General features: G+C 39.0%; 2 protein-coding genes across 3 annotated transcripts; both read left to right on the plus strand.

Annotated features, from left to right (window-relative positions):
• Positions 1-1,721: 1,721 nt before the first annotated feature.
• LOC114305340 (uncharacterized) lies at positions 1,722-19,294 on the plus strand. 2 transcript variants are annotated; one of them, XM_028250410.2, is made up of 12 exons: positions 2,019-2,386; positions 3,276-3,370; positions 4,066-4,123; positions 4,216-4,263; positions 5,049-5,243; positions 15,833-15,909; positions 16,781-16,863; positions 17,078-17,129; positions 17,218-17,286; positions 17,996-18,082; positions 18,208-18,269; positions 18,796-19,294. In XM_028250410.2, the coding sequence occupies exons 1-12, from the start codon at positions 2,269-2,271 to the stop codon at positions 18,938-18,940; spliced, it is 1,089 nt and encodes a 362-aa protein (XP_028106211.1). In that variant the 5' UTR covers positions 2,019-2,268; the 3' UTR covers positions 18,941-19,294. The 2 variants fall into 2 exon arrangements, with proteins under 2 accessions (XP_028106212.1, XP_028106211.1); XM_028250411.2 differs by lacking the exon at positions 4,216-4,263 and having other exon boundaries at positions 1,722-2,386.
• Positions 8,863-9,961, plus strand: LOC145792139 (ethylene-responsive transcription factor 11-like). The gene has a single exon (XM_082872685.1). It carries the CDS (start codon positions 9,098-9,100, stop codon positions 9,815-9,817), a length of 720 nt encoding a protein of 239 aa, XP_082728811.1. The 5' UTR covers positions 8,863-9,097; the 3' UTR covers positions 9,818-9,961.
• Positions 19,295-19,523: the final 229 nt, after the last annotated feature.

Raw genomic sequence — 19,523 nt, forward strand, 5'->3', positions numbered from 1 at the left:
ATTTTTTAAGCTAAAATTTATAAAAAGATAAAAGAAATTAAAATAATTAATAAGACAAAGTATCATATTAATTCAAAATTATTTTATTTTTTCTCTCATAAACATTACATCTAATTATAAAAAAATCTAACCGTCTTCTTAAATACAACTATTTTAACTTACTGAATTCATACTTCTGTTTAATGATTTTTTAATTTTTTTATGAAAAAATATAAAGAATAAATTAATAATTTATTATGACTTTTTATTGTTATTTTTGATTAAAAAAATTTCTTCCCAAACATGGTCGATGCGGTCAACCGCCAAAATTAGTCAAATACTGAAAACACACTACTAGTGATGGTGCTCAAGAGAGGAATTTTGTCCTTTCCTTTTTCCTTACTTTCCGAGAAAAGAAAATTGCTTATTTATTCCTTTCGAAGTGTTTCCTACTTTATTATCATAACAGAAAGAAAAATGATATACATATAAAGGGATTTGAATTGTTCCTAGTCTCAGATCGAATCGAATAATTCAGTCTAGCATATTAGGCCTCTGTTTGGGGAGAGATTTTTTGGGTTTTTTTTTTGATTAAAATAGTTACAAAAGATAAAATAAGTTATTTTAACCACAACAAATAAAATATCACATCCAATCCATAATCATTACATTTTTCTCTTATAAAAAAAAGTCAAAAACTTAAAAAATCCTTTCCAAATCAAACTTTTTAACCCGGATTAAAATAGTTAAAAAAACTAAAAAATCAACCAATTTTCCACACGAAGTCTAGGATTGGCTTTGGCCTAAAGTCAGTAAAAGCAGTTGCTTTGAGCCCCCGAAAATTGAGTGAAAAAAGGTTTCGAAATTTTTTCAGTTATTATATTAGTTCACAAAAAAAAATCCACTTAAGTTTAAAAGTCCTGATAAAGTTTAGTAAAAATTCAAAATTAGTAGTTAATTGTTGTAGTGAATTATTTAAAATAAATTTTATTGATAAAAATTAAAAAGTCAATTGATATAGTGAATTATTTTAAATTAATAGATGATTATTTCTTAAATGCATGAATTATGTATAGAATACAATTAATTATACCAGGTACAGTTGTTTTTGGAGAAAGAAACATTTCAAATTTAAAATTGATTAGCAATTTAATCCATTGAAAATTATTCAGTTAATAAATTGAATTATGCAAATTAGATTAGCATTTTTGTAGTTAAGAATACGATGGTATTTAAGTGTACAATTTGTTCACTTTTTATTTAGTATTCCAACTTAAATTATTTTAATTTTTTTCTATTTATTGTAAACTTTTTATATATTTAAATAAAATTTAATAATTGTATATATGATCAAAATTTAAATACATGATCTTTTGATCATATTTATTTATTTATTTATTTTTAAATGTATGAGAGGTCCCATATCAAAAGTTTGCTTTGGGCGCCCAAAATGTTAGAGTTGACCCTGCTCGTTGGGCCTACTTTTGGGCCATGTTTCAATAATCTGAACTATTCAGATTTTAAAATTCGTCGAGTATATTATCTTTGTAAAAAATCAAATAGATCAGATAACGACAACCATCTGTTCAGGTCAGTTTTGTATGAATTATTTATTTTGATTATTATTATTCAATCAATTTGATTTTTTATAAAAATAATAAACTCGACGAATTTTAAAGAATGAACAATTTAAATTATTATAAAAAATTCTAAAAATAGACTTTTAACTCTCCAGTAGCCCCACACAAAGGTAGTTACCTGCCGAATCCCCTAAATCTCTATCTAGACAGAGTAATATGGGTTGATTTGGTTTTATCTAAGAAAATGGAATGATTTTGCAAACAAAAAAAAAAAAGATAAAAAAGAAAAAGAAAATGGAATGAAAAATAAGGAACTAGTTCGAGGATTTGAGAGTGGAGAACCAAAAAAGAGAAAATTCGTCTGGCCTCTCACAACCGTTGGTTGGTTCAGTGGAGGTCTTCCAGATTAAAAGCATCTTTGTCATAGTCAAATTCCATTCTAGATGTCATCATCACATTTATCTATGTTTTCCTCATTGTAAATGAGTCCTTTTTGTAAAGCTATATATATTTACATATGTCGCGTGACAAAGAGGGACTCTTTTGTATTCAGTCCTCTCTGACTCTGAGGCTCACACTCACTGCAAAAATTCAGGGTTTGGGAAGGCAATGGGGACTCGGCAATTGGGGTTCTGAGTATGTTATGCTCTTTGTCAAATTGGGTATTTGTTAGTTTTTTCAAATTCTAGAGAGGAGAGAGAGAGTAAATATGGTGACATTTAAGGAAATCTGGGCGAAGAAGACATTGTTGGGTCTTGGGTTAGGGCAGTTCCTCTCTCTTCTGATCACTTCTACTGGGTTTTCCTCATCTGAACTTGCCAGAAGAGGTCTGTCACTTTTTTGTTCAATTTATATTAGGGCTGGCCCCGTGGGCTCTCACGGGTGCCGTTTTGATAATCTAAATTGTTCAATGTCTACAACTCGATAATCTAAATCGTTCAATGTGTAGAAATCGTTGAGTGTTATATGCTTATAAAAAATTATGCCGATCGGATTTCGATAACTATCTCATCGGATTAGATTTCAATCAACCGTTTATTTTTTTACCGTCCATTTATTTTATACAAAACTGATTTGATCACGTAACTATTGATATCCGATCAACGTGATTTTTTTGCAGACAGATAGTACTTGACAAGTTCTACATATTAAACAGTTTAGATTATTGAAACGAGACTCGTGAGACCCCCATGGACCCAACAGTACCCTCCAGTTCGGACTAGAGGGAAGCTGGCCCCTTTATATTATTCATTTATACATATGGGTTTTTGTTTATTTATTAGGATTTGCACTCTCAATTAGACTGTTATTCCAGTTTCTTATGGAGAAAGAGAATAAATTGGTTTTTATTCTTATGTGCATTTCCAATATTTTATTTTTTATTTTTTATTTTTTATTTTTTATTTTTTATAATCGGTTGTCTTGGTCATCTTATGCACACACTTACTAATCCCACCGGTGTCCAGGCCAGCTTATGTGTATTTCCAATTGTCATTATGAATTCACCTCTTTGATGTTAAATGTTCTTATGCTTACTGTTCATGGGCGCGGAAAATTACAAAATTTTGTTGATATATCATATATTAATCTGTCTTTCACATTCTTAACATGGTATTAATTTGTTCAGAATGATGATTTTGACCCTTGGCAGTATATTCTAATTTGATTTGATTTTCTTTTCTTTTCTTTTTTTTTTATACTTTTTGTGTATTATAGGAATTAATGCACCAACCTCGCAGACTTTTCTAAATTATGTGTTCTTGGCGATAGTGTATGGTGGCATTTTACTGTATCGGAGAAAAGCTCTCAAGGTTAGTGGTTTGTTCTTCAGCTTTAGGTGTTCTCATTTCATGAGTAAATTAATGCTATTGTTGCATTTTTAATTGCAATGCTGACATAATATTTTTTTTTGTTTGTTTACACTGGCTTATTTGTTTGGATGTTTTATGGAGCAAAATAGTGGTTGAAATCAAGAACTACTCTTCCGTTGCTACGATGAGTGGACTAAAAAGGAAATATGAATTGGAGCCATGCTTAAAAGTCCCAATGCAGCTTTAAGAGAAGAGTCTATTAATGTTGGGTTTGTTTTATGTGTGCTAACATTTTTTTTGGATTATAGATGTGTAAACCCAGGAAAAAATTCCTTTACAGTTTTAAGGCTCTAAAAGGAGGTAGAAGTTCTGAGAGATCTAAGTAACTAAAGTATGCATTGCCAACAAGCCTCTTGATATTGCTTAACTGACACTGACATTAGGAGAGGTGGTTACATGCTTTTGAAGCATGTTGGTGATAGAATGATATGATCTGCTTTACTAGTGCTAGAATGTAGAGCAGGATTCCAATTTCCATACGAGTGTTAAGGTCCCAAGGGCAAATTGTTTTAATTGTCAATATTTTCATGGGGTATTTTTACATTTTTGTAATTGTTTGTTACTGAATGTATGATGTGTTGGTGCTCTTTCACTGCACCATTAAATGCATGCTTCATTTTTTTGAATCTTTGCAGGCAAAATGGTATTGCTACATACTTCTTGGTTTGGTAGATGTAGAGGGCAATTATCTTGGTAAGTATCATACTAAATGACTAATGGTGATATTACCTTGCATTTTATTTTTTGTGTTAGAAGTGGATATATAAATATGTACTGTTTTTCAGTGCATCCTAAAATTAAACAAGATGCTGCACTCATTGTTTTTCTAAATTGTACGTACTTTCCTTATTTTGTAAGTCTCCAATTATCTAAATGCATGTTACTTTTACCTCACAAGTGTCATACATCACAGTTAGAGGTCCAGTCATTTGGTTTATGTACCTAATTTCGAGACTTTTTTGTTCAATTTTTTATTAGGTTAGATTGCATTAGGTAGGAGAGTTTGTTTTTTCAGTTTTGATTTCCAGTCAGTGGTTGCTACTCTTCCCTCTTGAATTTATTTTGCATTAAAACTTCTCGAAGTATAAACCTGGAATGCAACAAAGAACATTACCAAAATTATAAGTTTAATCAGAAGTTTAAGCAGTTGGTTTGAAAACCAATTAATGGGTTATCAAGGATATAATTGATGAATTAATAATACACAATTATGCTAGTTCAGACTACCATTGTTTCGAGAAAAATATCAACCTATGTTTAAGAAGTGTCAATTTGTTTTTTGATAAATTAAGATGTGTCAAATTTAACATTAAAAACTTTGATCTTTAATAATAGTTTTGAGACCAAACGATATACTATGAGGATGTATCATTTTTGAGAACTAATTTTCGTAGCTGTAAATGAAAGTAATGATGAATATGCTTATGGAATTCATTTATTTTCCTTGTAAAAAAGCACACAACACTCTATTTTCATTAGGAAATTCTTGATGAAAAAAAGGCAATTTGGAACATCCCAGCTAAAAGATACACACAAACATATGATGCATAGATGATGAATTCTTTGTTGATTTGAAAAAGTTGTCACAGGAGTTGATTTGATGATCTTTGTCATGCAGTGGTGAAGGCATATCAGTACACATCCTTAACAAGTGTTATGCTGCTGGATTGTTGGTCAATACCGTCTGTCATACTTCTCACTTGGTTTTTCTTAAAGACAAAATACAGATATAGAAAATTTGCTGGTGTTGCTATCTGTGTTGCTGGTCTTGTTGTGATTATCTTTTCAGATGTACACGCGAAAGATCGGTCAGGTAAATGTCATTTATGTAATTTTTTTGAACTTTGTGTTGTTCTTTATATGCTCCTTCTCCTGCTATGGCGATATTTGTATTTTTTCTAGTAATTTTTACCCTCTTTTTTTTTTTTTCAAAACGGGGGACGAGGGTGTGCTGTAGTTTCGGGTTGTCTGTGAGATTTGTGAATTCTGATGCATGTAATCCCAGTTTCCTGAAAAAGGTTGTTAGAATTTACCATCACCTACCACCAATTTACCATCACCTACCACCACCTACTCCTCACCTACTCCTCACCTACTACACTCACCCTCTCCTATATAATGAGCCACTCACCATTTGTAATATACAACAATCAGATATCAATCAATAATATACTGTAAAAATTTATGTATTATTGATTGATATTGATATCTGATTGTTATTTGATTGATATTGTGTTATGTATTACAACTCCTATATATAGAAGAGAAGGTGGTAGTAGGTGTAGTGTAGTGGAGGTGGTAGGTGAAGTGGGTGAGGTTTAGTGGAGTAGGTGAGGTGGTAGTGGTGGTAGGTTTATGGTAAATTCTAACAGCCCCCCGCAAACTCAAGGAGGATAGAAACTAACCAACTTGAGTTTGAAGAGAGGAACAAAATAATAAAATACATAAAAATAAAAAAAGGATAGGAGACACTGTATGGTCGTGTCAGACCGTTGGTGAAGACACTGGATGGTGGTGTCATAACGTTGTAGAGGACATTGTATGGTGGTGTCATAATGGTGTAGAGGACACTGGATGGCGGTGTCAGACCGCTGTAGAAGACAGTTTATGGGGTCATGTCGGACCGTTGTAGCAGACAATGCTGTGACAGTTGTTGTGACAGTTTACGGAGTCTTGTTGGACCCTTGTAGAAACTAACCGGAATCAATGTCGGGACAGTTTACAGAGTCTTGTCGGACCCATAAAGGAGCTAACCGGAATCAATGTCGGGACAGTTTACAGAGTCTTGTCGGACCCTTGTAGAAACTAACCGGAATCTATGTCGGGACAGTTTACAGAGTCTTGTCGGACCCTTGTAGAAACTAACCGGAATCTATGTCGGGACAGTTTACAGAGTCTTGTCGGACCCTTGTAGAAACTAACCGGAATCTATGTCGGGACAGTTTACAGAGTCTTGTCGGACCCTTGTAAAAAATCGCATCCTCAAAAGGTGCGCTCAATTTTTTAAAAAGGCGTGCCATCAAAAGGCGTGCCCAATTTATCAAAAAATGCGCCGGACATGATGGCGAGGCACGTGAGTGTCTTGGTTGGCGTGCCCGTTTGTCGTTTGGCGTCAAGAGGCGCGCGATGCGCGTGGCTGCCTCGGCTATAAGACAGAGGCTGAGGCTGAGGCAAAAACACCTGTGAGAGATATTCTGAGAGAGATTTCTGAGAGAGATTCTGTATAACACTCTGTTGCCCAGAAAATGGCTTCGTCTTCGTCTTCCCGTGGACTGCTCACCCTCTTTCCCGACCTCAACGAGTCAACAAGAGAGAGAACTGGTGCGGTGGCACTGGAACCTCAACCAAGCGCCCCGGAGTTTGCTCCGTTGAACTTTCCGATGCGGTCGGTGGAGCAAAGAATGGCAGTGCAGTCGGATGTAGAGGCCAATCAGTATACTCTGAAGGCATGTGTGGAAAGCATGACGGCGGTCACAAACTTGTCGAACCGGCTGCAGAGTAGGACAAATGAGGTGCAGCATTTAAACTCCCAGCTGGCTCTGCTCCAACGCATGTATAAGGATGCGCGAGCAGAGATAAGCGTGCTAAGGGCAGAAAACAAGGAGCTGAAGCGGAAGGCCACCGTGATGTTCCGATTTGGAGGGCCGCCATATGCTGCAGTGGAGGAGTATGGGGGAGTGAACGTGCTCGGCGGCGTGGAAAACACGAAGGCAGCACCGGCAAGGGCTGTCCAGGACGGAGGCAAGAAGAAGAGACCTGCAGCAGAGTAGAGAAGAAAAATCCCACTGTGGGTGTGGGTGTTGTGTTTGTTTTGTTTGTTTGTTTGTTTGTTTGTTTTTTTTTTTTTTTTTTTTTTTTTTTTTTTTTTTTTTGGTGTGGTTGTAAAATGGTGATCAGGGTGAGCCCCAACATGAATAAAATGAGTGTGGTAGCAGTTCTTCTTCTTCTGCTGTTTTTTGGTGTTTTGTTTTTGTGCCATCAACATGAATAAAATGATTTTGATTTTGATTTTTTTTTTTTTTTTTTTTTTTTTTAATGTAAAAAATAAATAAATAAATAAATAAGATAAAAGAAAGAAAGTGGAGTGTATTGAGTGGTGTCTGCCAGCTGGGGTAGGAGCACATGCATAAAGAATTATACAGATAGATATATATAGATAAAAGATAAAGAGGGTTTGGTCGGTTGATTAAAAAAGAATGTGTGGGTTTGATTATTAGAGAGAGAGAATGACAGTGTAGAATAAAAAAGTTGATAAAAAATTGGAGGAAGTGGGTTGAATAAAAAAAGGAATGTGACTGTGAAAGGGGAAAGAGGCGAGAGATGAAAGTGCATTGGTGAGTGGGATCACGTGAGTGGTGTAAGGTTAGTACTCCTTCCCGTTATCAATTCTGGTGGTCTGACCCCCAGCATCGATCAATGCAGAAGTGACTACCAGTGCTGCTCCTGCTGAAATTGCTGTTGAAATGCTTCTTCCTTTGTAACCATGCTTCTTCCCGTTATCAATTCTGTAGTCCTCTTTTTTTTTTTTTCACTCACTCCCCGATCTCCAATCGTCTCCTACACAGATCAATTTTTTGCATCTGTCTCTGGATCAAAGGAGATCTATGGATCCTTCAGAACTTAGGTATTTGGAAGATGATGATACCCCAATGATGAAAACGATCAAGGGTGCAACCACTGGAGCTGTTGATGGTATCGTTGCTGGTGGATCGTCGGTGACATGAAAGAGAAACTTGCGTATGTTGCCCTTGATTATGAGCAGGAGTTGGAAACTGCCAAGAGCAGCTCTTCAGTGGAGAAAAGCTATGAATTGCCAGATGGGCAAGTGATCACTATTGGGCAAGTGATCACTATTGGAGGCTCAATCCTAGCTTCTCTCAGCACCTTCCAGCTGATGTGGATATCCAAGGGTGAATATGACGAATCTGGTCCAGCTATCGTTCACCGGAAGTGCTTTTGAGCTAGGTGAATACGTGATTGGTGATCAAGCACTTGGTAGCAAAAGAATACACCAAGATGGTGGTAGTGAATCGAACGGAGGAGAGAGTGGCTGCAATCCGTAAGGAGTGAAGGTATGTGTAAAAAATTCCAGCGGGCAGCGAAGGCAAGGTTGCCGGCCGGCTGCCCGCCGGTGAGAAAAAAAAAATACAAGCCTAAATCTTATTGCTCTGATACCATGTAAAAATTTATGTATTATTGATTGATATTGATATCTGATTGTTATTTGATTGATATTGTGTTATGTATTACAACTCCTATATATAGAAGAGAAGGTGGTAGTAGGTGTAGTGTAGTGGAGGTGGTAGGTGAAGTGGGTGAGGTTTAGTGGAGTAGGTGAGGTGGTAGTGGTGGTAGGTTTATGGTAAATTCTAACATATACATCAATTTATTTTTCATGGTATCAGAGCGAGGTTGAGAAACTAATAATTCTGCTTCACCGGCGGGCGGCAGCCTCGCCTTGGCCGCCCGCCGGACCTCTACACATACCTTCACTCCGCTGCCACAAATTCCATAACTGAACTGAACTCTTGTCAATCTCCGGCCACACCTCCTGTGGTGTCCGCTCCGCCGGTTTCAGCTACACCACACCTCCCGCCTCCCTCTCTCTTTCACACACAATCAATCACACATATTTCCAACTGTGTATGTATAGGTGACGAACTGTGTATGGCGCCCAAGGAGAAATTGGACGGCGGAGCTGTGAAGGCCACCGCCACCGCCGCCGCGATCGGCAAAGAGGCGCATTTTAGAGGCGTACGGAAGAGGCCGTGGGGCCGCTACGCTGCCGAGATCAGAGATCCCGCGCGCAAGAGCCGCGTCTGGTTGGGGACCTTCGATATGGCGGAGGAGGCGGCCAAAGCCTACGACACCGCCGCCAGAGAGTTTCGCGGTGCTAAGGCCAAAACTAATTTTCCTCAACCGGAAGAGAATAATAATGTGAAGATCAATGAAATCAAGAAAGTGAATTGTAATCGGAGTCCGAGTGAGAGCAGTACCGTCGAGTCTTCGAGTCGCGAAGGCTTCTCTCCGGCGCGGATGGTCGATTCGTCGCCTCCGCTCGTTCTCAGTCTCTCTCACGGCTGCGGATTTACCGGATTCGGCACCGCCGCCTCTAGGTTTCCGTTCCAGCAACCTCAGTTTCATGCTTCTCCGCCGATCGGAGTTTTACCTACGGCCGCGAATCAACTCTTCTATTTTGACGTGATTTTGCGGTCAGGGAGGATGAATCAGGACTTTCTTCGAGATCTCCTCTGCGACAATATTAATCTCTATCCCAGTCTTCCTCCTTGGCTCCCCTATTTACAGGACCAAAATTCCTCATGGAAGCCCTATTACAACCATATTCAAGATTTTGGCTGCAGCAATTTACAACAGTTGCACGTCTAGGAATTGCAGCAACACTGTTGAGAGCATGAGCACATTTGTAAAGATGCTTATCACGAGGCATTAAAGAAAGTATACCATGAGCAGAACCTAAAGAAGATAGCTGTCACCAAACACTTTACAGCCATTCTCTCTCTCAATTCGGAGAACAAATTTTCTCTCTCTCTTTACTTTTTCTCTCACCCACGTTGCCTCCATTTCTTTATTTTATTTTATTTTATTTTATTTTATTTATTTATTTATTTAAAAAAAAAAAAAAAAAAAAAAAACCAACACCATTGCTGTTTTTCACAACGCCGTGTGATAAAGATTTGCACACCAAACCTTCCCTTCTTTTATTCATCTGAGGGATCAACCCCCATCACACTTACAAAAAAAAAAAAAAAAAAAAAAACCACTCCCACAGTGGGATTTTTCTTTTTCCTTCTCTACTCTACTGCAGGTCTCTTCTTCTTGCCTCCGTCCTGGGCGGTCCTTGACGGTGCTACCTCTGTGCTTCCCACTCCACTGGGCACGATCACTACTCCCTGCTCCTCCACTGCAGCATACGGCGGACCTCCAAATCGGAACATCACAGTGGCCTTCCGCTTCAGCTCCTTGTTTTCTGCCTTTAGCACACTCATCTCTGCTCGCGCATCCTTATACATGCGTTGGAGCAGAGCCAGCTGGGAGTTTAACTGTTGCACCTCATTTGTCCTGCTCTGCAGCCGGTGCGACAAGTTTGTGACCGCCGTCATGCTTTCCACACATAACTTCAAAGTATACTGATTGGCCTCCACATCCGACTGCACTGCCATTCTTTGCTCCACCGACCGCATCGGAAAGTTCAACGGAGCAAACTCCGGGGCGCTTGGTTGAGGTTCCAGTGCCACCGCACCAGTTCTCTCTCTTGTTGACTCGTTGAGGTCGGGAAAGAGAGTGAGCAGACTCCGGGAAGATGAAGCCATTTTCTGGGCCACAGAATGTTACAGAGTATCTCTCTCAGAAATCTCTCTCAGACAACAGAGTATTACAGAATATCTCTCTTAGAAATCTCTCTCAGAATATTTCTCGCAAGTTTTTTTTTTGTCTCCGCCTCTGCCTCAGCCTTAGCCTCCGCTTATAAAGACCATGACGACGGGGCAGCCACGCGTATCGCGCGCCACTTGACGCCAAACGACAAACGGGCACGCCAACCAAGACACTCACGTGCCTCGCCATCATGTCCGGCACACCTTTTGATAAATTGGGCACGCCTTTTGATGGCACGCCTTTTGAAAAATTGGGCGCACCTTTTGAGGGTGCGATTTTTTTAGGGGTCCGACAAGACTCTGTAAACTGTCCCGACATAGATTCCGGTTAGCTCCTTTATGGGTCCGACAAGACTTTGTAAACTGTCCCGACATAGATTCCGGTTAATTTCTACAAGGGTCCGACAAGACTCTGTAAACTGTCCCGACATTGATTCCGGTTCGCTCCATCAAGGGTCCGACAAGACTCTGTAAACTGCCCCGACATTGATTCCGGTTAGCTCCTTTATGGGTCCGACAAGACTCTATAAACTGTCCCGACATAGATTCCGGTTAGTTTCTACAAGGGTCCGACAAGACTCCGTAAACTGTCTTCTACAACGGTCCGACATGACCCCATAAACTGTCTTCTACAACGGTCCGACATGACCCCATAAACTGTCTTCTACAACGGTCTGACACCGCCATCCAGTGTCCTCTACACCGTTATGACACCCCCATACAGTGTCCTCTACAACGTTATGACACCACCATCCAGTGTCTTCACCAATGGTCTGACACGACCATACAGTGTCTCCTATCCTTTCTTTATTTTTATGTATTTTCTTGTTTTGTTACTATCTCCAAACTCAAGTTGGTTAGTTCCTATCCCCCTTGAGTTGCCTGGTTAACTGGTTATGTTTATGTGGATTGTATGATAAGCACAATGCACTAGAGGAGAATGAGATGGAAAACACAAAATATGATAAGCACAATGCACTAGAGGCTAGCTTTTGAATGTATAAGATGCTTCTTGACATTTATGTGGCCATAGCTATATAATTCACAGAGCAGAATGAAGAAAAATGATTCGTGTAGCTAACCCCATTTGATCGGGATACAAGGTCTGGTTTGGTTTTATTATTTTGTAATTAATAGATAATTAGGTATAAATCTGTACATGTTAGAATTTCCCATCTTTACCTTCACCTACTCCACTACACACTCCACTTCACCTACCTCCACTTCACCACACACTCCACTTCACCTAACCCACTATCACCTCCACTACACCTACTACCACATTTTCTTCTATATATAGATTGTATAGGAATTGTAATGTATTAATCTTGTAACACAACAATCTTGTAATTAACCAATAATAATACAGTATTTTTTAACATGGTATCAGAGCAAGGTTGAGCACCTAATATTTTCGTTTCACCGGCGGGCGGTAGCCTCGCCTTGGCCGCCCGCCGGACCTCTCATCTCTCTCTAGAAAGTGTTAAGTATAGTAGAAGCCGCCATGCGAGTAAGCTGTAATGGATGCAGAGTCCTTCGCAAAGGCTGCAGCGATAACTGCACCATAAGACCCTGCCTACAGTGGATCAAAACCCCCGAATCCCAAGGCAACGCCACCGTCTTCCTCGCCAAGTTCTACGGCCGTGCCGGCCTCCAAAACCTCATCAATGCTGGCCCCGATCACCTCCGTCCCGCGATTTTTAGATCATTACTATATGAAGCATGTGGGCGTATCGTGAACCCGATCTACGGCGCGGCTGGCTTACTCTGGTCCGGAAACTGGCACCTCTGCCACGCCGCTGTCGAAGCCGTTCTACACGGCTCGCCGATCGTGCAACTTTCTCCGGACTCCGACTTGAGCACCACCTCGTCCTCCTCTCCGCTCTCAGATCCACCGGAGACCCCTCTCCATCGTCGCCGGAGCTCACCCGTAGCGCCAGTCGCTTCTCCGCGTCCGCCATCGAGGCGATGGCTGACCAGTCCTCTCTCCCTCATCAATGAAAACAACCAGTCACCAACTTTGGGCTGCTCGGTTTGATGGAGAGCCTGCCAGAGTCAATGAGTGAATAAAATCAACAGGTTGGAGTTGAGGCACTGGGATAGCCACCCGTTACACACACACACATACACACTGCCAAACTCACACCCGTGGTCTCCCACATGCACTTGATGATAACATTATTTTATTTTATTTTATTATTATTTTTTTTTTCTTTTTTCATTCAACCCACTCCCTCTCTCTCTCTTTTCTCTTCATTTATTCCCTTCTTTGCCCCATACACTCAACACACTGCACGACATCCGTTCTCTGTTTATTATTTTTTTTTTTATATTCCACCGCCACATTTTTTTTTTATTCAGCCCACTATCTCTCTCTCTGAGCTTTTTTTTTTTTTTTTTTTTTTTTTTTTTTTTTTTTTTTTTTTCTCTCTCTACTCAAGGATCCCCTACTTTGTCTACTTTCCAACCCCTTCCTTCACCTTTTATTATTATAATATATTACCCACATTATTATCCTACCCACTTTCCACCGCCATATATATCTACTGATTCATCACTATATCTATATAATAATTTTTTCACAAATCTTTATTTTATTTTCTTTTTCTTTTTTTTCTATCTTTCTTTTTCATCCATCTTTCAATATTCTACAACTCAATTGGTGAGTATCATCATTTTTCCATTCTCTTTTTATTTTATTTTTATTCCCATCTCAAAAAAAAAAAAAAAACAACAACAACAACAACAACAAAATCCATTCACAACCAACTCGTTTTCATTCCACAAACTCTTTTTTTATTCCTGTCGAGGTTCACCCCGATCACCATTTTACACACAAAAAAAAAAAAAAAAAAAAAAAAAACTACCCCCACAGTGGAATTTTTCTTCTCTACTCTGCTGCAGGTCTCTTCTTCTTGCCTCCGTCTTGGCCAGCCCTTGCCGGTGTTGCCTCCGGATTTCCCACGCCACCGAGCACATTTACTCCCTGCTCCTCCACTGCCGCATATGGCGGCCCTCCAAATCGGAACATCACGGTGGCCTTCCGCTTCAGCTCCTTGTTTTCTGCCCTTAGCACGCTTATCTCTGCTCGCGCATCCTTATACATGCGTTGGAGCAGAGCCAGCTGGGAGTTTACATGCTGCACCTCATTTGTCCTACTCTGCAGCCGGTTCGACAAATTTGTGACCGCCGTCATGCTTTCCACACATGCCTTCAGAGTATACTGATTGGCCTCCACATCTGACAGCACCGCCATTTTTTGCTCCACCGACCGCATCGAAAAATTCAACGGAGCAAACTCCGGGGCACTTGGTTGAGGTTCCAGTGCCACCGCACCAGTTCTCTCTCCTGTTGCCTCGTTGAGGTCGGGAAAGAGAGTGAGCAGACTCCGGGAAGACGAGGCCATTTTCTGGGCAACAGAGTATTACAGACTATCTCTTGCAATAGAGTGTTACAGACTCTCTCTCTCAGCACAACGAAGAGTTTTTCAGAGAAATTCGCAGGGTTTACAGAGTATTTCAGACTGCCAAAATTCAGAGGTTTCAAACTGGTTTGCACAGCCTCTGCCTTCGTCTTGGTTATATAGCCAAGGCAGCCACGCGCATCGCGCGCCTCTTGACGCCCGACAAACTGGCACGCCTTTTCATGGCACATCTTTTGATAAAGTGGACACGCCTTTTGATGGCACGCCTTTTGACAAAATTAGGCACACCTTTTGAGGATGCGACTTTTTAAGGGTCCGACAAGACTCTGTAAACTGTCCCGACATTGATTCCGGTTAGCTCCTTTATGGGTCCGACAAGACTCTGTAAACTGTCCCGACATAGATTCCGGTTAGTTTCTACAAGGGTCCGACAAGACTCTGTAAACTGTCCCGACATTGATTCCGGTTAGTTTCTACAAGGGTCCAGCAAGACTCCGTAAACTGTCACAACATTGTCTTCTACAACGGTCCGACATGACCCCATAAACTGTCTTCTACAATGGTCCGACATGACCCCATAAACTGTCTTCTACAACGGTCCGACATGACCCCATAAACTGTCTTCTACATCGGTCTGACACCACCATACCGTGTCCTCTACAACGTTATGACACCCCATACAGTGTCTTCACCAACGGTCTGACACGACCATACAGTGTCTCCTATCCTTTTTTATTTTTATGTATTTTCTTGTTTTGTTACTCTCTCCAAACTCAAGTTGGTTAGTTTCTCTCCTCCTTGAGTTTGCGGGGGGCTGTTAGAATTTCCCATCTTTACCTTCACCTACTCCACTACACACTCCACTTCACCTACCTCCACTTCACCACACACTCCACTTCACCTAACCCACTATCACCTCCACTACACCTACTACCACATTTTCTTCTATATATAGATTGTATAGGAATTGTACCACTTCACCTAACCCACTATCACCTCCACTACACCTACTACCACATTTTCTTCTATATATAGATTGTATAGGAATTGTAATGTATTAATCTTGTAACACAACAATCTTGTAATTAACCAATAATAATACAGTATTTTTAACAGTACATATATAATCATTAGATTCTAAGTTATTTTGTTTAAACTTGTAATGAGTTTTATGTTAAAGTGATGGACACGTGTGTCCCATAAGTGTTTGAATCAGGTTCGAGTTTATTTTTTAATTTTAAAAATAATAGTACATGTTTATACTCGTATCTGGCATGTGTTGGGTAGTGTCTAATTAGTGTCGGGAAGTGTTCGAGGGGTGTCAGTATTTGATGCGTGTCAAAGACATACTGCCTTCTTTGAAGTGTTTGTGGAGCTTAGGTTGCAGGGTATAATATGCCAATTTCTAGTCACTTTCACGTAGATTTTGTTGACATTTATCAATTTACTGTTTGTGCTGCTTAGGTTGCAGGGTATAATTTGCCAATTTCTAGTCTAATCTATCTTTCACATAGATTTTGTTGACATTTATCAATTTAGGCATCTATATATACTGGAACGTTATGGTTTTATCATTTCTTGTAGGAGGGAGCAGCCCACTTAAAGGGGACATGCTTGTGATTGCGGGGTCTACACTTTATGCTATCAGTAATGTCAGTGAGGTATGCAAGTTTGCCCTATGCTTTTTTGTGACCACGGAGATGAATATCTTGTTTTGTGGGCCATTTCATTGAATTTTTGTATTTAGAAAAAGAATGTGTCTATTTCCATTTAAATGGCTTCTTTACTTGAAAGGAGGTTACATCCATTTCCCCTGCTTCATAATTATTAGAATATCCCTAAATATTTCTTCCTCACTCTCCATTTTCTTGGAATCTCCTTTTGTTTCTCTCTCTCTTCTCCCCTCCACCCTCCTTTCCTCCCATTTTTCTTCCCTCTCTTCCCCTGTGGTCATTGAATCTTTTTGGGTTTACACAAAGGGCCGTGCAAAGTTACTCATTCTCCTTGTTGTCTTTGCTCCTAGGTGTCTCTTTATAAACCTTATTCTGTTAAAAGCCAGTATTGCTAGAAGTTTCTGGTTGTTTCATTGTGTTGAGTGAAAATGTGCAATTACTCTTTAAATGGCCAGTGTAGCTCTCTCTCTCTCTCTCTCTCTCTCTCACACACACACACATGCACACACGCATACACACACACACACACTAACTAGTATACCTGCACATTCTATTTCATGTTGAATTTCATGGTTCAAGATAATTAATTATAAGTCAGTATTTTCAATTTGATGGTTTTGAACTTCTGCTTCATGAGAAATTAGCAATTGACAAGAAAAAAATTAGTTTTGAATAATTGTTGCAAGTTAGTTGCGCTATGTCACCAAATGGGGCTCATGACGCTACCAAATTGCTGTACCATATTACATATATGAAGGCGTGCTCTCGTGTGTTTGGGTGCAAGTTATTTTATTCATTCGTTTTTGAATTGTGGTGTATCTAATTTTTGCATTATTAATCCTGTTTCTGTCTTCTGAAGGAGTTCTTTGTAAAAAGTGCTGATAGGGTTGAACTCATGGCAATGCTCGGCATTTTTGGTGCTATTATTAGTGCTTGCCAAATGTATCCTACTTTCGTTGTTAGAGAATTTATGATTATGTCCAACATGCATTGAGCATTGCTACATCATTCTAGAGAATCAAATAGGTTTGCTAACGTTGGATGATAGTAATTTACCTTACTTTATTTCTTATATTTATTGCTTTTTGTTATATAGAACAACTCTGCAATCTTTTATATATAGTTTTCCACTTGTATTCTTTAACAATGCTTTCAGAAGCATACTTGAGCGTAATGAGCTCAAAGCTATCCACTGGTCTTCTGGGTCGGTAAGTCTACTTTTCAATTGTCTCTCTCTCAATAAAGAAATGAAAACACAGGGTTTAGTTTAACATGTGTCATGTTCTTTCAATTTAGGTGATTCCTTTTATTGGATTTGCGGTGGCTATGTTTCTGTTTTACTCAGGTGTCCCCCTCTTGCTGAAGGTATGGACTTGAGTTTTTGGAGTTTTCCATTACAATTTTCTTGTGACCAAATGGGGGTGCACGGCGAAGTGTTCATTATTGTGCTGCTTCACCTTTCTCTACACTCTAATTCCATTTTAAGGTTGCACAAAAATGAGAGATGATTTTATTTGTGAAAATTTACAACACTAATTGAAACCCAGCTGAGTTATATTGTCTAGATAAAATGGTTTTGCATATATGCAACAAAGACTCAAAATTTACTTGTGTTGAGTTTCTTCCTTTTCTCTATTTTTGGCAAAGATCATAAAAGTAAAATGAATGAGAGAAGCCCATTGGAACCCAGAAGAGGGAGAGTCCTCGTGTTTTATGCCCTTGTGCAGAGGAGTGGTTTGGTTCAAGTCAAAGTTGCCAGGACAAGAATGTCCACAAAAGAAAATGGATTGTTTCTTGAAAATTGTCCTTATGACAAATGTACCAGTTATTATATTTTACACTAGTGACAAAAATATTCTAAATCACGAACTTGCAATGTTCAAGTTGCGGAAATTATTCTCTTTGCCTAAGAATGTTTCATTTTTTAATATCTTGTGCTTAAGTAGATATAATTTCTCCACTGCAATCGTATGAAACTACACTATTGATTCAATTGAATAATTTTACCGACTACAAGCAACTATTAGTTTTATCCAATTTGTCTTTCTTCTAAATATTTTTTCATTCCATGCAGATCTGTGGTTCCACAATGCTAAACCTGTCTTTGCTGACCTCAGATATGTGGACTGTTTTGATTCGCATCTTTGCATACCATGAGAAGGTTCGTAAGAACAAAATTTATTAGTATTTCATCGGAGATCCAAATAAATTCTAAGTTTAAACGTTGAAGTTAATATTTGTTACAATCTTTAGACCTGCCAATCTGAATCCAGTATTCCTCCTCAGGTTGACTGGATGTACTTCGTAGCTTTTGCTGCTGTTGTCGTTGGGCTTGTTATTTATTCTGGGTACGTATATTTCAGTTTTTCGTGGAGACCCTTTTCTGTTATTTTGCAGTAATTAGGAGTTCTATTAAACAACCTACCAGATAGAAACTCAAGATCGGGCTCATTATTTAGGTGGTTTAGGCATGTTAACGGCTTAACAAGCCAAGCCTTAGATTGGGTCTTGAGTGCAATTGTATCAGGAGCTTATCTTGAGTGATAACAAGATAATCTTGATTAGGGTTTTTGAACTTATTGGAATTTATTGGTGGGAATTTTGAAAATTTCCAATTACAAGATTTTGTGGTAGGCCTTGCAGCCTGTTCATGAGCAATTTATCTTTGTAGGAAAACTACTCATTTTGTTACAGTTTTGTTCTTCTAGCATCCAATACAACTGAAAATTGTAGCCCAATTTTTAGTCTATGATGAAAATCAAAATGAGTACATGGTTGATTGTTGTTTGCATGGGGTCGCCCAATCAGATTCATGGGATGTTTGCCTTTCTGCTGCCAGTATACTAATATTTGAACATCCATGCTTCTGGCCAGGGGTGATAAAGAAGAGGATAAAAAACGTGCTGATGTTGCTGATGAAGAAGTTGAGCGAAGCAAGCATGGCGATGAGGAGTCTGGTTTGGGAAATCAGAGTCAAAAAGCCATAGCTGAGAGCTCAAAAACTGGAGAAAGCAATTGATGGGGTCAAGGAGTAGAATTTTGCACCTATTTTAGGCGAAGGCGTCAACCGATAATTTAGGAATTTTTGTTTCAATAATATTTTCTTGGGTAGTTATTCAGTAATCTCGGAGTATGAACACGTGGTATTTCATAGTATTATGATTGGTGGAGAAGGTGGGTAGATGAAGTATTGTGTTGGGGGATTGGAGAACATAAGAAGGCATATTGAATGATTATTGTTTAGAGAGTTTAGATACGTGGTATGCCAGAAATATTGAATAATTTCTCTATTTTCTTTCTGTCTTTATATTTCCTTGTGCTTGTGTACGCTGCAATGAGATGTCCAATAAATTTTTTAGGGCGTTTTTGATAATTGAGAATTTTCATGCACGTCTCTTCTCTCTCTATTGTTTTTTTATCTTCTCTTTCTCTGTATTTATCTTTTTTTTCTTTTTTTTTTTTTGTTTTGGTAGATTTCCACTGCCTATGAATCAAAGAGTGATTTTGTTAACACTACAAAAACGGAAGACGAGGAAAGTAGAACTTGGGAAAAGAGAACGGTCATAATAATAATAAAAAATAATGAAACTATATTGAGAGTA

The sequence above is a fragment of the Camellia sinensis genome, chromosome 6, assembly GCF_055761805.1.
Source record: "Camellia sinensis isolate YWXY chromosome 6, ASM5576180v1, whole genome shotgun sequence".
Taxonomy (NCBI): domain Eukaryota; kingdom Viridiplantae; phylum Streptophyta; class Magnoliopsida; order Ericales; family Theaceae; genus Camellia; species Camellia sinensis.